The sequence below is a fragment of the Oryzias latipes genome, chromosome 1, assembly GCF_002234675.1.
Source record: "Oryzias latipes chromosome 1, ASM223467v1".
Taxonomy (NCBI): Eukaryota; Metazoa; Chordata; class Actinopteri; order Beloniformes; family Adrianichthyidae; genus Oryzias; species Oryzias latipes.
The window spans coordinates 4,394,233-4,415,234 of NC_019859.2; the positions used below are offsets into that span (position 1 = coordinate 4,394,233).

Genomic DNA, 21,002 nt, shown 5'->3' on the forward strand with positions numbered 1-21,002 from the left:
TCTAAATGAATTTTGCTACACATTTACCAGGGACCTTTTTGAAAATGAAATGTCAAATACCATTTTCTTTATCATTTTAATTAAGTGACAGAAAAAGCTGGGTTGAGGAAGGAAATGAAAAAGCATTTTGAAGGGATGCTTTTTCTTTTTAATTTTGAGTCAAAAAAATGCAGCTTCATTTTGAAAATTAAAAAGCATTTCTATTAATCCATTTTAAATGTCAAATTAAACATTTCTAAATGAATTATGCTACATATTTACCATGGAACGTTTTGAAAATGAAATGTCAAATACCATTTTAATTTTAATTTTAATTAAGTGACAGAATAAGCTGTGTTGAGGAAGGAAAAGAAAAAGCATTTTGGTGGATTGCTTTTTCATTTTATTTTTGAGTCAAAAAATGCAGCTTCATTTTGAAAATGAAAAAGCATTTCTGGTTTTGACTTTGCTTTTTATTAATGCTACAAAATCGCTTCCATATTATGGAAGCAATCACATTCTCATGAAACTCATGCAACAGTTCTCCACCACCAAAAAAAAGATGCGTGACATCTGCCTGATCTGCTGCATTTGGGCTGCAGGTAGGACAACATTTTAATTTTACTTCAAGTAGGAAACAAAATGGTGTTTATTTTGGGTTTTGGGAGAATACAGAATACACATTCAGAGCCAAAAAAACAAGTTTGATCTCGTTTTTCTGACCGTTCTACCTCTTTCTTGTGAAACAAAACAAAAAAAAAACACTTTCTTTAAGTGTTTCTATTTTGTGCCTTCTCAAAGAGGGAAAAAGGTGGTTATCTTCAAAATTAGGAAATCCTACAATGGAGTCAGTGTAACGATTCCAGCACAGACAAAGCCACAAAGATTCGCTTTAGTTCTGGCGTTTTCATCTTACACTAAAGTTTATTTTTCTAAAAGATCATCAAAGAAAACAAAATGATTGAAAATGTGTTTGTGTTCAAGTGAATCAGCTGTTTTTAAAATGTTTCCTGACTTTTTCAAATTATTCTAAAAGTAACAATTCGTTTGCCAATGATTTGATTCATATCATAAGTTGTGGTTGTTCATCCGATTATTGATTTATTTTTGATGCTCCGCAAACAAACAAACAAGGATCAATGCCACATCCATTCACATTTTAATTCCTAAAGTTCAGCCCACTGTTGTTGTTGTTTTTTTCAAACAGAACATTAGACCTCATGTTATGGTCACATGTTTCCACACACTGGAATAAATGATTTATTTTATTTTTTAATAGTTTTATAAAAGTAAAGATCAATTCGATTAACAGCTTGCTTCAGACGGATGGATCCGGTTTAGTTGTAGGAGTATAAATCAATTCACTGATTCATCGTTACACCCCTACTTATACGTAGGTAAGTCTTGCTTCAAAGAAGGAGGTGAAAAGTAACAGTTATATACAGACCACAAAATGACAACAAGAGACCGTCGACGGTAACTACAGCCATACATATCAGTCTGAAAACCCTCAGTTAAGAGTCCTTGCAGAGTTGAAGTCTGTGTGAAAAGCTTGAAAGATGTGTAAAAGTTTCAAATGAGCTGCTGTTTTCCTGAAAGGTTCAGAATAACTGGGTTTGTTTGGGAGGGTTCTATTGAAACCCAATCCTGACCTATAATTTCAGACTTTCATCATTAAAATAACCTTTAACTTTTTTTGGGGGCCTCAACTAATTTGACTAATTTGGTTTGGATGAAGCTAAATTCTGGGCTTTACACGCGCATTTAAGAAAAACACCGATTGTAAGTTCTTGTCCTCCACCATAACGGTGTTCACACTGAAGGAGCAGGGTGGGGCTTCCTCTTCTTTTTTTTTTACTATTTACTAGCTCATGTCCGCAACCTATAGCTGGAAGAGTCTTGGTGCAAAATGTCAAAGCGGTAAAATTCTCGCAAATATTGTTCCAAGCTTTTTATTCACAGCTCTATTCTGAGAATTGAAAGACTTGGATCATTTTGGCCGGACCCAAAACCACAATTGTAAAATGTCTCTGTAATGATTGATTTATCAAACAGTTGGCAGTTCGGTGAATTTAAAGCGATGCCATCCATTCATCCCTACATAATCTGAGTTCCTCATTAGTCAAAGGTCACCGGATTTAACTTTCAACGCGGGATGCCAGTTTTGTACGTAGAGCTGGAAAGCTGTTGTGAAAAGTTGCTTAGCTGTGTGTCAACGTGAAAGTTTTGAACGTGGAAGCCCGAAACGCGCGCTGATGTGCGTCTACATTGACCTTTCTTCGGAAGTTGTCACCTGAACGCGCGTTGCCAAGGGCGGTGTAAACAAAGCTTAAATAGTCTATATCATGCTTTTCTTACGACTTTCAGAGTAAACTTCATCCATATATATGATCATATATAACCTTTGGCACACTAAAAAGGAAATATGTTATTTCTGTGAGTACATTTACTACCCAGAAGTAAGACAAATGCATACCCGAGGCCGCGTGGCCGTGACGTCAACGTTAAAGGTCTGAGGTAGCCCATTTGGCTAACAGTTTAAAAAACAATAAATGGATTAACAAGTTTATGAAGTTTCATTTTTATTTGTGGTTGACATTTTTTGTTTTGTTATCTTAAAAATTCGAACAAATTTACAGTTTAAATCTCATGCTATTGTGCATCATCACTGCGTTAGCACAGTTTTTTTTTAAGTAAAAAGAAAAAAAAGAATTAAAATGTTGCAATGCTTTAGCTCTGTTACAAAATCAAATTTCTAGGTACTGCTGCTTGTAGAAAAATTGGGAACTTACATGACTGTAACCTGAAGGAAATTGTAGTCTTAAAAAGGATTTGCTCGCTACCATTCATCAGGAAGTTCTCATGCAAGCATCTGAGTATTCACTCCTGTGAAAGAAAGTAGAAGCTATACAGACGAATAAATCCTTTAATAATACTCTCTAAGTCATTTGGTCTAAATTCTAACAAACCAAAACTCAGCCAGAGCCACAAAGTCCCAGTTAACCATTTAAAAAAATAATTTTGTGAACATTAAACCATTTATTTATACTTAATTGTAGCTTTTGAGTATTAACAATAGTTAAAAGCAGCTAATTTAATTATTGTAAATAATTAAATAGGACTTAAACCTGTCCCTCAGCCAGGACTTTAACCTGGCTGAGGGACCTGAAACAAAATCACCTTTCTGTGTGGAATTTGCCCGTTCTCCGAATGCATGCGTGGCTTCCTCCCACCGTCCAAAAACATGCTTTACAGTTTAACTGGTAGCTCTAAACTGTCCCTCGGTGTGATGTGAGTGTGTATGGGTATGTTATTGTGGCCCTGCGACAGACTGGCGACCTGTCCAGGGTGCACCCTGCCTTCACCCACGAGTGGCTGTGTTAGGCTACGGCTGCCCTGTGACCCTAAAAAGGGAGAGAAAAAAAACAGGTTTCGAAGATGAATGACTGATTAAATCATATTTTATCATATCTACATTTATAAATAACATATTTACCTTCTTTTAGACACCGAGAAGGAGGGTTTAAGGACAGGGATGTCCAGTTAGCTTAGTCTGTTTAGTTTGGCAGTCAGAGATTGGATTTTATGTTTTTGTGCAATTATCAGTGTGAAGCTCATTAGGACAACTGTGTTGCGATATTGGACAATATAAATAAAATTGAACTGATTTTTCACAGCTGCATATGCAGAAGATCCTTTCAAAATAAAATACTCTCAAATAAAGCCTTCATGGTGCAAAGTTGTGCTTGAAGACAAACACCAAGAATCTGCACAACACTTTACAATTCAACCAACTCCTCAGACAAACATATCCCACTTCTTCTACCTAATACCCACTTTTTCAAATTAAGAGCTTTTTGATTAAATCGTAGGATTTTTTTTACCTTACCTTTTCCTATGTAGAGATTTTTTTCTCCATCTTTTCCAGTAATGCAATTTTTTTAGTTCCAAACTTGAATGTCTCGTTTTTAAACAACTGTTTCTATGTCTTCGTGGCTTGTGTGACATTAGTTAATTTCATTTTGATTCCACAGAAAAACTAGAAATAATTTACTTTTTGTGTTAGTTTTGTCATCATAGATTCTAGATTAAAGAAAACTTGCCACTGATTTTTTTTTAAACATCTAACGGTTCAAATCACACTTGTTATAGTCAAATCAAATATTTCTTACCTTTCTTTTTAGTTGCAGTCTTCCCGGGTTCTTTGGCTTTCAACATTGGAACAACAGATCCCAAAGTCTTTTCTGGAGAGAAGAATGATTTTTTTGGATATAAAGTGCTTCAGATGAAATCAGCTGAGAAGATGGGGTATGTTTTTATTCGCTGAAGACTTTCAGAAAGCCCTTTTTTAATGATCACTTGTGGTTCAACTAGACACACTACTCTCAATAAATTTGGGATATTGCTTTTCCGATGTGGTATGAATATAAATCAAATGCATGAAAGCTACTTTTGATATTACTAATGGGAAGAAACTGCATTTTTAGTAGTTTGAGATGTATTACCCAAAAAATCAAGACAATATTAAAGGCAGCCCCAAGTAACAGAAACTGACCATGTCAAAAGAGGGTTTTCTGGCATTTCTTTCAATAACAGCTTGATAGGGACGTGTCCTGCTCCTCACTAACCTCATGATGTTGCTCTGAGGCGTTCCACTCTTCCACAAGTTCTGCCAGGTCACTTGGAGGTGAGGTCAGATCATCCATTCTCTGCTTCAGCTGGTCCCAGGCCTGCTCTATGGGGTTCAGGTAAATGGAAAATGGCGTATACTTGTAGAGCGCTTTTCTACCTTCTTCAAAGGCCCAAAGCACTTTACAGTCCCATACACACATTCACCCATTCACACGCACTGGTGGGGGCTTCGCTGCCGAACACTGGCACCAACCTTCCACCAGAGGCAAGGTGGGGTTCAGTGTCTTGCCCAAGGACACTTCGACACATTGGGGGGGCAAGGCAGTAATCAAATCTGGAATATTCCAATCAGAGTTCGACCGCCCCACCACTGTACCACAGCCGCCCGTCGGAGGTCATTGCTGGCTAAACCATATGAGTCACACCCAGTTCCAGATGTCCAGCTGTGACTATTCTGGTGGTGGAGCATTATCCTCCATGAATGAAAGTTGGGGTGAGCTGGTGGGATTGGGGGACAATGATGTTCCTGAGGTAAGAATGTGCACTGACTGGGCCATCAACAATAACCAAATGGGTTTTAGTCTGACTGGTGATGCCTGACTGTAGCACCTCCTCCACCAAAGCCAACTCTGGGGACCATGTTGACCTTGGCATGTTGGTCACCTCGCCTTCTCCAGCATCACTGACAACCATCATTTCTGTGCAAAGTGACCCGACACTCATCAGTGAACTGGACAGTAGACCATTGCTGCTCTGTCCAGGTCACATGGTCTTCTTAAGATGTTCATGGGGATGTCTTGGTGTCAGTGAAGTCACCTGTAATAGCCATCTGGCATTCAAGTCAAAACGTCTGAGTCCAATGGTTTGTCTGGGAACCCTAGTACCCCTAACATCTGGTAAACGGACCTGCAGCTGTGTGGCGTTTGGTAAACCATGTCTTGAGTGATGAGGTCCTAATCGTCATGGTGGTGGTCTGTCAATGGTGAGGCTCCACTTCTGGTCTGTCAGAAACTTTGCCAGTAGTTCTGTGTCTTGATGCAAGGGTGCTGATGATACATTGAGACTCACCAAGTTCACCTAAAACATCTGACTGTCTACTACCAACCAGAAGGCACACATGATGTTGTGTTTTCATGGTTGAATGATGATCTTGGAATGACTTGCTGCCAAAATCAGCTTTTTATACCCACAGAATCTTGGCATTGATGTCACATTGACAGTTTATTTTTATTTTTAACAGTATCGTGGTTTTGGCCCCGATAGGTAAGACACACTGTACACAATGAGACTAATATGTGGAAAACAGAAAACACAGTGTTTCTTTCACCCCAATTCCTCTTTATCTTGAAACTCTGTGAAGTGAAACACTGTGTTTACAACATTCCCCAAGTTTTTCCGCAATATCCCTAAATTATTGTGAGTATTGTAAGTTTTACGTCATGTGGCTAATATATGTAACCATATGTACTTTTCTTAACCTGATAGCTTAACTGTGATCCACAGAATTATTATCACGGCACCTCTGAGCTTAAACAGATCCGGGAAAGTATGCAAATACAGCCACGAAGGAAAGTCAAGTTGCCAGACTTCCCAGGGTATGAACCTCTAACACTCTCAATCCCCGTAATCAAATAAAAAAAAACAAAAATACTTCAATAAAATGTAAATAGGGAGCATTTGATGAATGTGACTACAAAGCTTTTTTTTTCTAAATTTGTTCTGTCCAACAGCTGAGCAAACAGAAGAGACCTGAAGGTCTCTTGTGTTGGACATATTTTACTTTTACAATAGGGGTTATGAATCTTCTGACACATGAGGTGTATATTTGTATATTTTGTATATGAAGCTAAACGTTTTTCTTATAAATGTAGCCAACCACAAAGCTTGTTGATTACCTTAATTTTACTTTGACAGAGTTTCTGGAATCAAACAGAACTGTGATCAAGCACTTGGGTTTGTCAATAGCTGCTAAACCCACTGGATCTGAGTTCACAGTAAGAGCTCCTCACATTCTGAGGGATCTTTAGGGGACATTCCAACTGGATTTCTCTTTCATCTTCTGTTATAGGTGTGCAGTCCAAGTGTTGTCCATGAATGCTATGGGAACTCCTACCTCAACAGTTGGTGTTTTAGCATGAAAGATAATCTTTCCTCCATTTTTAAACCAGGTTTCCAAGGTGACAGAAATGGAAATGACGTATTCTGTCCTGTCCATGTTTGCTCTGCTCTTAATCAAATGTGCTAAACCACATATTTTTTCCAGAGTGCACCAAGAATAAAGTAGACCTGGGGCCTCATTTATAAACGTTGCGTACGCACAAAAGAAGGCGTACGCCACTCTCTACGCAATAGTTGAGATTTATAAAAAGCAAACTTGACGGGAAAATGTGCGGTCCTCCACGCAAGCTCTGACCCAGGCGTACGCACAAAAACGGGTGAAATGAGAAACGGCGACACCGTCGGCAGATGGAAGAAACACGTGAAAGTGACAGTGTGCGCCAAATCGTGCTGGCATGTGCTGTGCTACACAATGTGGCACAGCTTAAAAACGTGCCTCTACCCCCTGGCGCTGATTGCTGTGTTGGCTCCGACCCTGAACCCCATCCCCACGCATTTGAGCCAAACGCTGCTGCTGTGCGCCAGCGTTTGGAAGTGATGCGTCGCTTGTAAAGAAAAAGAGGTGTGGAAAGTATTATTTATTTAAGAATTCCCTCATCGTGCAGTTTATTTCAGTCAGGGCGATCTTGATTTCGCCCAACTCCTTGGCCACCTCTCTGATTGAACTACTGACTTCCCTCTGCATTTCAAGGACTGCATCGGTGAGGACGCGTCCACTGCTGGAGGGTTGAGAGCCGCGTGCCGTGGAGACGCTGGGTCCAGACGGCTGCTCAGCTGCAGCATCGTAACCACTGGCCCCGCTGGAACACCCAGCAACTAAAATAAAATTGTTCTATATTAATAATCTGTAATTGTGTAGCCTGCATACATGTGACTTGACTGCATTCATTTGAATTATTTCTCTTTCCTGTGTCACCCTGACCCTGGCGTGTCGGCGTCCCCTCCGTCTCAGTCAGGTGACTGAGGCGGAGGAGGACGCCGATAAGGGGGACTTAATAGGGATTCCCCAATAATAGCGGCCAGTTTCTCATCAAGAGGGGTCAGCTCCGGTCCCCCCCCCCCCCCCCCCCCCCCCCCACCCGGCGGACACACTCTGCCGATGCAGCGCTAGACGTTTTTTTGCCTCGACTTTGATGTCCGATCATTTCTTTCATTTCTTTTTTATTTCGGCCACGGTCCGAGGTTGTGAGGCTACAGCATTTACGGCGTCTGCCACCGTTTGCCGCTCACGTGCCTTTTTGGCATTAGTAATGCCCACACTGTGCCCTCCAAACAACATTCTTCTCCTCTTTTCCACCTCGCCAACGATAACTTCTACTTCACATTGAGTGAAGTTACGTTTTTTTGATTTCCTCTCTGTGTTTGCCATGATTTAGCAAGCCATGAATATTAATTTGTGGGCGTTTCACGGACTATTTATGGGCAACTATGGGCGTGTCATGTAGCCGCAAAAAGCTGCGCTGCATTTAGAATCGGTTGTGATTTATAAAGGGAAAGATGCGTAGGATGTGCGTGCGCACGGTTTAATAAATCCGAATATTTCTGTGCGTACGCACGTCCTACGTTTCATCCGTACGCCACTTCTGACGCAAATCCTACGCAAAGTTTTATAAATGAGGCCCCTGGTCTTTCTGTTTGACGGCTCACGCAGCATGACTGAACAAGACTTTGAAAAAAACAAAGATTTCATTGAGAGTATAATGAAAAGTTTACCCAACACAACAATCAAGGTCAGTAAAGCGCAGCAACATTTACAGATTAGTTTACATCAGTCACATTGTTATCATCAGTAATGTGGATGTTTTATTACTCGTGCTTCAGTTTGCAGCAGTTCAGTTCTCCACCACCTTCAGGACAGTTTTTGACTTCAACGACCACGCCGCAGGGAGAGCTATGGAGAAACTGAAGAAGGAAAAGCACATGATGGCACTCACTAACACATATGGAGCCCTTCAGTTTATCTTGTGAGTAACTTCACAGCTAGTGAGAGAGCTGTTCAAACTTGATATTGTTGTGAAGTGAAAGCTACACAAAGCTTTCTGTGTGACGGGTGTCACTGATGTTGGTTCCAGAACTAACCTGTTTGAAAACAAATCAGCGGGTGCCACCCCTAATGCAACTCAAGTTCTGGTTCTCATCACGGACGGAGATCCCAGTGATCCTTACAAGAATGCAAGTCTTAAAACATATGAGGAGAAGAACATCATTCGGTTTGTCATCGGGGTAAGTTATAAATAAAAAAATAGAAATGTGTGTTTATTGAATTAGTGGAGAAGCTGTTTGCTAAAATTTGTAGGAAACATTAACAGTCTAGTAAATGTGTGAGATTTATTGTCCTGAAGATATCAAATGTCTGACCCATTATGGTGTTTTGGCAAAGTTATCATTTCAGTGTTTTGGTTTTAGGTAAAAATTGACAGCATGGAGAAAATTAAACCCATTGCTTCAGAGCCAAAGGACAAAAATGTTTTTAAAATTGAGGACTATCAGGGCCTTGATGGGATTAAAAAAAACTTCCAAAATAAGATCTTCAACATGGAAGGTAGTTTTTTTTTTCATTATCTTTTTTATACCTTTTCTTCAAGTTTGTATCTGATCTTCCATCCTCCATCAGTAAGTAGTAAGTAACCCGGTGTGATCTTCTTCAGGGTCCAAAGCTGCTCTGGCAGGAGACTTAACTAATGAAATGTCTCAGAGTGGATTCAGTGCTGCCTATCACGGGGTGAGTGATGCTAAATACTACCAGCACTTTTTAATGATTCCAAGAATACATCAATGTTGAAGTATTTAGCATGAAAGGGCATGAAATGGGGTGCAGCCACCACGAGTGTGTGAATGTGTGCGTGCTTGGGTGAATGGGACTGTGACTGTAAAGCATTTTGGGCCTTCGAGGAAGGTAGAAAAAGCGCTATACAAGTATACGCCATTTACCATATGACATTTTTTTTTCAAAAGGTAAAAACAGGCCTGAGCAACACACCTGTGCCATCAACTACAAGAGACAGAAAATAAAACACTTTACCATCAGAATTTTGATAATGGTTCTCGGTAAATCGCATACATGTAATATTGTATGTTCCACAGTTTATTCATCATTACCAGATTAGCATAAAAAAATTCATATCTAAACAGCTGGCCAAACCTACTTTATGATCACTCGTTACAACTGGAGGCAATGTGCAGTAAAAGTGTCTCAAGAAACAATAACTATCCAACCTGAGATGAGAGGTTTGTGTTTCCAAGTGGTTATTACCATTGACAGGACACCCTGGTCCTGGGCTCAGTGGGATCAAACAGCTGGCGTGGTTCTCTGGAAGAGCGTCATCATCAACATGAAAAACAGATTTCAGATCCAGACATGGAAATGGACTCCTACATGGGTAAACTTTCCACAGGCTGCTTTGTGAATATGTGCCTGTTTGAAATCAGCTTAAATGTTTAATGTCAGTCTAACTTGATGGAAAATAATGCTGCAGGATTCAGTTTATCCACTGGGGAGAGGAATGGAGTTCCTCTGTATTTCTCAGGCGCTCCCCGGTTTCAGCACACTGGACAGGTTGTGGTTTTCAATCGAACTGGAGAACGATGGATGGTACAGCAGAGACTAGAGGGGAGCAAGGAAACGCCATAAAATTATACCTACTGGAATTCAAATGGAGAAGGTGAAAATACTTGTGCTCGACAAATGACTTGATGCTGCTTGGAAAGTTTTCTGGAAAAAAAAAGTTCACTCACTTTCATGATTACTAAGAGGAAACCACTGAACTTCCTGGCAACACCACAAACCTGAGCATTAACGGAAAACTTCAAAAAGCAGTTCAATTGCCTAAAACACCACTAATACAGACATTATATTCCTCAGGTTGGTTCCTATTTTGGCGCAGAGCTCTGCACTGTAGATATTGATTTGGATGATAGCACTGACTTTCTGTTGGTGGGAGCTCCAATGTTTTACGAGCCTCTACAAAAAACAGAGGGAAAAGTCTATGTCTACACTCTGACTGATCAGGTGGGTCATCGTGAGACTGAAAGAGTCAGCATTATTGACACACTGATTTAGAAACAGAGGACATATTTGATTCCTGTAGATGCAACTGGAAATGAAGCTGAACGTGACGGCTCCATCCATGGGGAGATTTGGCACCACCCTATCCAGTCTTGCTGATCTGAATGGAGATGGACTCCGAGATGTAGCAGTTGGGGCCCCTCTGGAAGACGATAACCATGGAGCCGTGTACATATACCTCGGAGATCGAAAACGTGGGATACGCCACACCTTCAGCCAGGTGACAAAAAGACTGAGTCTGAAACATCTACTTAAGCAAATGGATCAATGCTTTGATTTTGTTTTCAATCCTCTATTTTAGTTTAATCTTCAGGGGACAAACACAAACAAATTCAGAGAAACGTTTAAAGGGAATGGAACAGAAATTCAGTAAAACTGAGTTGATGAGAGGTCTTGCAATGCACAGCAAACAGTCCAGGATACCTCACCCTTCTTCAGCTGTGTTGGCACCAGCATCTGTGACCCACAATCAAAAGAAGGCAGTTTTAGACAATGGATAGATGGCTGCATTTAAAAACATTAGGTTACTTTCAATGTGAAACTAAAAGATTCCAGATGAACTGGCTCCTATGTGGATTTAACGCAAAGACCTTGGGCTCCTGCTTAGATTTCCAGCAGGACTCATTATTACCTCAGTCTATAGCAGAGACTCCCCCTGGTATGAAAGGTCTGTAATGCCCCTCCAGCGCTCACATTATTTCCTAGTTCAATTGCCCGTATCCTACTTCTATACTGTAGATGCAAAGAAAAACCTCTAATAGCAACGTCTTTTTAGGACAGAAAAAATCTGAATCAAAAATATGAATACAGTGATCCCTCGCTATAACACAGTTTACTTTTCACGGTTTAGCTACTTCACGGATTTGCATCGTGCATTGTGTTCTGCATTCTGATTGGCTAAAAAGTCACTCCGCTTCTTCTCTACCTGTGCGTCAATAACGTTGCAGTTTAATATGTACACATATGTAAAACAGCTTGCCAAATTTACATTATGTACTTGCAAATTCTCTTGATGTTGGCATGTCGGTGTATAAAGATGTTTTTGCGAAGAAGAAAAAAAGAGCGACACCAACTGCCGATCACTATGTTCTTCTCCCGAATAAACACAGCTTCAGCTGCACCGCGGGCTTCAAAAGAAGAAAACACTGCAGAGCGGAGTCAAGATGCAGTGGCTCAGTCTGAACTTAGAGCAGTTAAATACACCTGAGTCACTATTTGTCCGACTGTACTTTGTATTTTTTCATAATCATCATTTTATATTTTCTCCCGTTTAATCCAATTACTCTCGGGTCGCGGTGGGCGGGGCTAATCTCCGCAATTTGAAGTCTTCTGTTCACATTGATGATTTAAATTATTATTTGACAGTACAGAACAGAAGTTATTTGTTGAAAAAAACGTTTCTAAAGTACTTTAGTTTGTGAAACAAATGCTTGAGCCTATTAAATTGTCTTTTTCTTTCTTTTCAATGTATAATAGAGTATTTAATTGTATCATAATTGTAAAAAAAAAATAGAGGTTTCTACTTCACGGTTTTTGCCTATCACAGGCTCTTTCTGGAATGTAACCCCCGCGAAAAACAAGGGTTTACTGTATTCACTTTTAAAACAAACAGAAAAGTAGTGTAAAAAAAGATATTTAAACCATTTATTTAAAAACCAGCCCCCACTTCAGTATATATTTTTATGTAAAAAATGTCATAAAGATGAAAAAGGTTCTCTTTATGTTTTAGAGAATCAGTGGAAAGAGTTTTGAACCTGCAATGAAGCTGTTTGGGCTAGCCATTGATGGACATGGAGACCTTGGAAACGATGGGCTTCCAGACATTGTGATTGGATCACAGGGAGCTGCTGTTGTTTTAAGGTATGCCTATAGTGAACTCTGTATGTGATTCCTGTATGCATGGTTTTTTAGGGTTAATACTTGATCATTAACTTTTTTGTAAAGATACATTTAAATATATTTTTTTAAACATTTTTTTTGTTAGACATCAAACTAGCATCACAGCTGACCATTAGGAATGTCGAGGAAACAATCCTCCAGACAGACAGTGTGACACTTGGATTTCTTAGAAAAATAACACTAAATTGACAATCATGCTCAAAGTGCTCAGTGTGCTGTGTGTGTGTGTACTAAATGTAAAAGTGCCAATGTGTCAATTGGTCAAACTTTTTAATATCAACTTAAGTCAGGGTTCTGTGGTACATCTCAAGCAGTGGCTTGCCCTCCCATTAATACTAGATAGTTCACAAGTCCTCAGCCTCTTTCCCTGCGGCTAGCATACAGTCTTAGGTTGCTGGTATGTATCGCGAAGAGCTTTTCGTGTCGACAGCTCTTCGCTGGGGACAGAGCAACTCCTGGGTATATGTCACATTTCATGGACATCAAAAGTGTTTTTTCACAACCTCATTGAGTTTCTTATGAAGGATTTTAGAAACCTGTTGAAGTTTTACAGCTCCAAGTATTCAGCGATCCATGTGTATGGCATTAAGTCATAGGCTTTTTTGTAATCAATTCAGGCAATACACAGGTTGGTAAGTCATGACTTGCAGTCTTCAGTGGCTGTTCTGTCAATAAGGAGTTGGTGTTTGACTCCTCTGGTATCTCCACCAATGCTCTTCTGTTCTACTCATGTATAGATCCATGTGCCCAATTATTTTGGTTGCAATGATGCATAAGGGATCCTTCTGGATCAAGATAGTTCCCTCTTCCGTTAGCCATTCGGGGCTAGTCCCATCTTTTGGCAGCTGGTTCAGTTGTGTTGCCAGGCGCTCATGCAGTGCAATGAGTTGAGCCAGCCTTTAACCAGTGGGTGTGTATCATGTCAGGGCTCAGTGCTGTCCAGTTTTTCATGCGTGAGGATCTCTCTTGGAGGTCTGCCACTGTGGTGATCACAAGTTTCTGTCCTCAGATGTTCATCCCTCAGAAAGACAAGTTCTGGTTGGGAGTTTGATACAGCCCCTATGCTGGCCTGGTGTTCTGGTTCTCCTATTTGAGTTGCATTTGAGTTGTACCTCTTCAATCTGAAGTTGTGGTATCAGTTGCCATTTGTGGATTTTGGAACGTTAAGCTACCAGTTGCTTTGCAGTAAACCTTGTGGATTTCAAAGCAAACTGTTTCTATATGTAATCTGATCAGGATTATTTGAGTAGTCGCATTCCAACAGAACCAACACACTGGATTATTTTATTGTTTATTGCCCCCCTGGGAATTGAATCCTGATTTCCAATGTGCTATCCATACTTTTTTTTATCTTTTTTATTTTCTTTATGTTCCAATCAATCTATATGTATCGTAGATGTTTTGTCTTGTTTTTGTTGTTGTTGTTGTGATTGCTTGACTTAAACCAATTGTACAATTTTCCTTCATGGGATGTGTTCCAGCTCCAAGCCAGTCTATAATGTTGCAGCTTCCGTGTCATTCCATCCTGAAATGATAAGTATCGAGAAAATCGACTGCGTGAGCAATGCCCATGAAGTTCTTCCCATGGTCAACCTAACAACGTGCTTTGAGTTGAAAGAGGCAACAAAGAGCGTAACAGGTAGAAGAACCAGACTCAGAAATGAAATATATTTTAAAAAATGGCTGAAAATAATATGATTTTTGGACCTGCTGTATGTATTTGTAGAAAAAGCTAACTCCGCCATAAGAATCCTTCTCAGCATGGATTTGATGAAACAAACCCATCGAGGATTCTTCAATCCAACTTATAATAAAACCAAGAGTCTTCACATGCACTGCAACTTAACCACACAAGTGACATGTTTCAACCATTCAGTCTACTTGCCGGTATGCCATTTTATATAATACTGCCTTTCTAAACTTTCTCAAGTATGTCCACACTGGTTTAAACTCCTCTTTTTGTCTGCAGAAATGTGTAAAAGACACTCTATCCCCTATCAGCGTTAAGTTAAGCTTCTCCCAGCCTGATAATGACAACGCAAGTGCTGTCCTAAACGTGGACAGTAAGAAGGAGGCCATTTTTGAGGTGTGTACTCTGAAAAATGTAACAATTTGTAACGGTGGGTCATGCCTTAAAAAAGCTAAAAAGGATACATTTGTCAAAAGATGTTGGAACAAGTGGGGTAATGTTAAGCCAGGTCGGATTCATTTTCTTATTCTAACCTTGAATTTTTACTGACAAAAATCCAACAAAACATTGAGCAAAATTAAAAGGATATTACAACTATGTAAAGGTTTTTATAAAACTTAGTAAACTTAAAGAAATGTCATTAATTATGGGAGCTTTTTTTTATTTGTTTCTAAAGAACTGTACCAAATGGATCAGAGAAAAAGTTGCGTTCATGTGTTTCTTCACCTCACTAGAATAAACACTAATTATAATCAGAAACATGTATTCATTTTGAGGCTTTTAATCATCCTGGTTAACAACAGTGTTGACTTGTGTCGACCTTCAGTGTTTACATTCTTTCGACTACCATTACTCATTTATGCAGTTAATGTCATTCCAGAGGATCCTGAAGTGGAGAAAAGCCAGCTTGCACTGATACACAACACTTATCGTAGTGAAGTTTTTATGCAATCAATACAAATTAGCCAAACTTGTCACAGAGAAAAGGTTAGCACCAGAATCAGCTAATTCCCATTGACCATGTCAAACAGTCTGAGAGTTGTAGATGTCAAGAGCGTGTGTTATTTAGGTATCTCCTGTGACATCTCTGGTGTTGAAGGGTTAAGATCAGGGTTGTGGCAGTAATAAGTAGCACAAAATGAATAGTGTTTTTCTTTTTTTAACAGATTCCATTTGAGAAACAATGCAAAAATAATGACACTTGCATTGCTGAACTGGATGTAGATTTCAACTTCATGTAAGTATATTCAACATACACGGAACAGCCATTCTGCCACTGTCTCTGACTAGATGCTCTTTCAATCTACAAGGACGCCAACGCTGTTGGTGTCCGACCAGAGTTACTTCAACGTTTCCATAGTACTGGTCAATAAAGGGGACGACTCATACAACACCAGCCTCACTGTGCTCCACTCTCCTGGCCTTTCCTTTTCCAGTATGAATGTCACAAAGGTGATTCAAACTTTCTGTCTATGAACAGGGTCATTCTTAAGAGTTTTTGGCAGCAGCATTGATCCATCAAAAAAACTGTCACAAATATATATGTAAAGGGTTTGAACTCAGCCTTTTTCTTTCCTTTAAAAGGCCACAAGACAAACTTTGTATGAGTGCTATGATCTGAAAGAAGTGCGTGACAGAACTCAGTGTGGCATCAGCCGTCCTGTGTACCGCAGCGGCTCCAAGGTTAGTTCCAATAGGCATGTTGACACCATTCCTAAAACGAGTCAAAACCAGCAGTTTCTCCAGTGTGTTTGATTCGGGCTTGTTTAGGGCTAACATCAGCATCTCTTGTGTCCATCAAGGCAACATTCCAGTCGTCTTTCCATGTCATTAAGGATATTGATTGGAATGACACAATGACAATGACCGTCTTTGGCAAAAGGTATGCACGTGAGCTAATACGTTTCGGTTCATTGCCAAAGTATTTTTTGTAATGGAGACAACTGTGTGTCCACAGTGATAACACAAACTCCAGCACGATTGATTCTGTGACCAAAACCATTAAGGTACAATATGAAATCAGGATGGTGATCGCAGTGTAAGTTTTCCTTTTCTTATCAACTGTTTAAATTAGGGGTGAAACAATCAATTGATCATTTGATGAATTGATTTATCCAACCAGATCAATCTGTCTGCGGCAAGGTGTGATTCAAATCAAACTATTCCATTATAAAACTGTTTCAAAATGAAATAAATTTATTATGGAAAATACCATTTGAATTGAGGTGCGGTAGGTTTTATTTTACTTTAAACTAAAAATGACGAAGTGACATGGACTGTAATGATGAACATTTTTTTCTGCCATCACAGCGAACAATACACACATGATGACAGCAAAATATCATCAACCATCATTCCAGTTCAACTTGTGGAAACTCTTTGAATTTAGCAAAGACGTGACCATGCAGTGTGGTAGAATGTTCTATATTACATTTGGATTATTTAATTTGAAAAAACAACAGTAAAACAACTTTATGAAATGTGAATGGATTTGCCCAAACTTCTTGTCTACTTGTTTGTTTTCACGCATATTAAATTTACACTTCATTGTTTTGAATAAATACAGAGAATCTGCAAAACTTTATCTGCACTGTTCAGTAGCCAGGTATTTATCTCTGAGTCACACTGTTTGAATTTTTGGCAAAAGATGTCCTGGATCCATTTTAGGTAAGAGAAAAGGATTGAACCAATATTGACAATAAATTGTATAATCAAACCCAAATTATAATATTAATTGAATTGTTGTTATAATGAATCGTTACACCCCTAGTTTAAATATTTCACAAAATTTCACAAAAACAGATCCTGTTAGTTATTGAATGTTTACAAAAGAATTTTGTCAAACCGAGTCTTCTTTCATAGAAAAGAGGACAGTGTCTCCTACCTGAACTTCACAACAAAGGATACAAAACCCAAAAAAATGGTCATTACTTACCAGGTGAGACACCAGCAGCATCCTTCCCTCTGAAGGCCATGTCACATAGCCACAATGTACATTTTGCACGGATGAAAACTGGTCATACGTGAATATAGGTGGAAAAAGTAAAAAAAGTTGTGGTCTGTACGTGAAATTTTTACAAATGTATCACAAATGAACCACGTCAACTACAGAAGAAGTCAGACTAAACCATGAGAAGATCACATTAATTAACATAGAACATGAACCGTGTGTGACTATTGTGGCATTTATATTCAAAGAATTGGTGATTTGTGCGTCATTTATGTAATTTGAACGTGATATGTGCGATGGTAAATGCGTGAAAAGTCTGTTAGACATATGTGGAACGGTCGTGGAAAGCCACATATGCATCTTGCAAAAATCACACACAATTGTGGAAAGTTTACACAATAATTGCATATAAACTACGTTACATATAAACTGCGTAATTCTCAACCTTCCATAAATTTTGAACAGCTCCAAATCGAATTCACATAAAGAACCGTAGCTCTGAAACCCTTGATGGACATCTATGCACACCGAACGCAAAAAACACTTGTGAATTACGTATGTCACACATGTATCCTTTCATACGTGGAAAATGTATGTTGTAGCTGTGTGACATGGCCTTGAAACAGGAAATCAATGTGTGCATGATCTGACAGTGCTCTCATCTGTTACAGATAGATAATACTGGTTTCAAGGAGTTTCCGGTCAATGTGTCGCTGCACTTCCCAACACAAGTCAAATACAACTTTGAATTAATCAACTTTCAAGTTTTAGTTCATAAAGTACGTAGACAAATCGTAAAAAGAGGCTTTCATACGATTGTTTTTCTGGTCATACTATAAGATATTAACATATCTTTTCCTTCAGAACAAAACCCAGTGCTCTAGTGCTCCCCATCTAAAATCTGAGGTGAGTAAAAAGCATTAGAATAAACTAAACATTCGGACTTCTTCAGTAAGACATCAGTTTGCTTTGTTTCAGCACTGTTCACCGGACATGGAATGCATCATCACACAGTGCAACAGTTTCAGTCTGAAAAAACACTCTACCGCTGTCTTCAGGCTGGAGGCAGACGTGCATTTTAGAGACATTCGTCATTATGCAGAGGTTCGTACTATAGCAACTAGAAACAGGAAAAACAAGGCAGCGTTCTCAATGGGTGTTCTGTTACTTGACAGATGTTTTCTGGCTTTACTGGAGGCAGCACAGACATCCGATTCAAGAGTTTGATACACGTCGATACCGACAGGAGGCGCTATGTGCTGGCTTCTTACAATGAGGTACGAGGAAGTGTGACGCAACCTCACCGATCCTTCATCCATTCATTTTTCGATCTTCTGTATTGAACACAGAAAAGCTCTGAGAAGATCAAGCTTTTGAAGAACGGCCAACACACTGAAAACGATCCAACAACGAAATGGGTATGCAAACATCCAAATGAGTACAGAGACTCCAAAGAACAATCGCTTACAGCTTTTCTGCTTTAACAGAGCGAAGTTCGAGTTGAGATCAGCGTTTCCCCCAACCAGTGGTTGATCATTGGAACTGGAGCAGGAGGGGGATTGCTGCTTCTCATCATCATAACAATCATCTTGTGTAAAGTAAGAGTTGCCAGTGAAGTCGTTGCTCTGTCATGGTGTGAAAGCTCCATAGAAGTGTCCCTTCTAAATACCTGGCTCAGGTGATTACAAATTCTGATAGATTCAAAAAGATCTAGATCAAGCACAGAGGTATCTCTTGAGAAACACCAGTGTCATCCAGCATTTCATTCTTTTAATTGTCTTTTAAATGGTATTAAATGTAGATTAACAAACCGTTGAATGTGGGGATGAATGACTCATTCGGTCCTTGGGGGGGTGGACAAATTAGAGAACCTCAGCAGTTTATTGAGTTAACACAAACATTTATAACTGTCCTATAGCTTCATTTTGGGAGCTTTAGGCTGACCAGGTTACCAAAACCCACTGAAAATAAGGTTTTAGTGTTTGGTCTTATGCTGCTTTCCATGTCTGTTACAAGCTGGGCTACTTCAAGAGGAAAAACCCGCCGGTGGACGAAGAAGAGGAAGGAGTAGTCTTCATCTTCCCCACGGAACAACACACTAATGGAACAGTTGGTAAATCAGAAGACGGAGGCGATTCGGATCGAGTTCTCGAGGAACAACAGTCTCTTCCCGAGAACAACGGAGACCCTCAACAAGAAGACCAGCCATAGGACCAGGATTCAGCTTAAACATTCAGCCTCACAGCTGCCTGAAACTATCCTGACATCTCGTAAGGAATATAGAGAAAAATCTGGAAGAATCACCAAAAGAGTTTTTTCTGTTAAAAAGCAAAACTATGAAACCAGGTCAAGAGTTTGATGACCCAAAATAAAAAATAAATGATAAAACTGATGATGCAGATACTTTTGATCAGATTTGCTACAAACTTTGCCCAGAACTGTCTCTAGTGAAGAAAAGTACTTTTTTATTTCTGAACCTATAATAAATTCAGTGTTTAAATCATAATCCAGTTCAAACAGTTCCCCGAACGGAGATCAAATGGCAAACAGGAAAGAACCGAATAAATCTGAATCGGGAGGACCCAAAGAGCAGAAAACGGTCCTGCTGTGAGCATGTTCTGTTTTAAGGAACGCGTTATGAAAATCTTACTAAAATGATTTACAGGTCTATGTAACTTTGTATTGTTGAGCCATGTCCAATGTGAAGTGTTCTAAAATAACCAATAAAGACTCAAATTAAAGAGTAAAATTCAATTTTAAAAACTTTGGACATGCTTTGAACTTTAAATATGAAAAACCTTCCAAAATAATATCTTCATTCCAATTTTTGCAAAAATAACTATAATTAGTTGTGTTAAATTCTAGTTAACATTTCCAGTAGTACTCTGACTTTGAATGTAAGCCCTAAAGAAACTGTACAGACAGAAATCACCTAATTCTGTCAAAAGAAAAATTGTAAAAATGATATTGCCATATCTAAGCATAAACTGCTCTTTTCTGCATGTGTGTAAATGTGTGTGGGTGTAAGGCAAGGCAAGTTTATTTGTAAAGCACAATTTGTACACAAAGTAATTCAAGGTGCTTCACAAAACAGAAAAAATGCATTAAAATCACAATACATCATAGAAATAATCAACGTAAAATTTTCTTTTTAAAGAAAAGGAAAATTTTGAAAATTGATTTAAAAATAAAGGAAGGAAAGGAAAGAAAAGTGCAGATAGGACCTTTCAGTCATATACATGGCTAAACAGAAATGTTTTAAGTCTAGATTTGAACATGAACACAGAAGAGGCCTGTCTTACGACTTCAGGGAGGCTGTTCCAGATTTTAGCTGCAGAATATTGAAACGCTGATTCCCCTTGTTTAGTTCTGACTCTGGGAATCAACAGGAGGCCGGCCCCTGAGGTCCTCAGAGTACGAGATGGTTCATATGGCACTAACATGTCAGAGATGTACTTTGGTGCGCGGCCATGGAGAGACTTGTACACAAGCAGAGCTGCTTTGAAGTCTTTTCTTTGAGGTAAAATAAAAATGACATAAAAAATCAGATTTCTTTATTACATTTCTTTAATTTTATCAAAGCAATGAAACACAATTCATCAATATTGTAATGAAGTTAAACTTGCACAACAGAGCAGTCACGTGACGCGTCGTTCTCCGCAGAATCC

At 39.2% G+C, this 21,002-nt stretch overlaps 1 protein-coding gene across 1 annotated transcript; it reads left to right on the plus strand.

Moving 5' to 3' along the window:
- The first annotated feature begins 499 nt into the window (after window positions 1-499).
- On the plus strand, window positions 500-20,333 carry LOC101175215 (integrin alpha-L-like). The gene is made up of 32 exons (XM_023956979.1): window positions 500-581; window positions 4,164-4,287; window positions 6,115-6,206; window positions 6,526-6,605; window positions 6,680-6,788; window positions 6,875-6,902; window positions 8,348-8,459; window positions 8,551-8,693; window positions 8,802-8,952; window positions 9,136-9,271; window positions 9,378-9,451; window positions 9,992-10,109; window positions 10,206-10,343; window positions 10,587-10,738; window positions 10,818-11,015; window positions 12,525-12,655; window positions 14,176-14,333; window positions 14,421-14,581; window positions 14,664-14,780; window positions 15,551-15,621; window positions 15,695-15,836; window positions 15,969-16,067; window positions 16,187-16,266; window positions 16,342-16,422; window positions 17,247-17,322; window positions 18,006-18,113; window positions 18,199-18,240; window positions 18,313-18,438; window positions 18,510-18,611; window positions 18,684-18,752; window positions 18,822-18,932; window positions 19,351-20,333. Exons 1-32 carry the CDS (start codon window positions 503-505, stop codon window positions 19,543-19,545), a joined length of 3,603 nt encoding a protein of 1,200 aa, XP_023812747.1. The 5' UTR covers window positions 500-502; the 3' UTR covers window positions 19,546-20,333.
- Window positions 20,334-21,002: the final 669 nt, after the last annotated feature.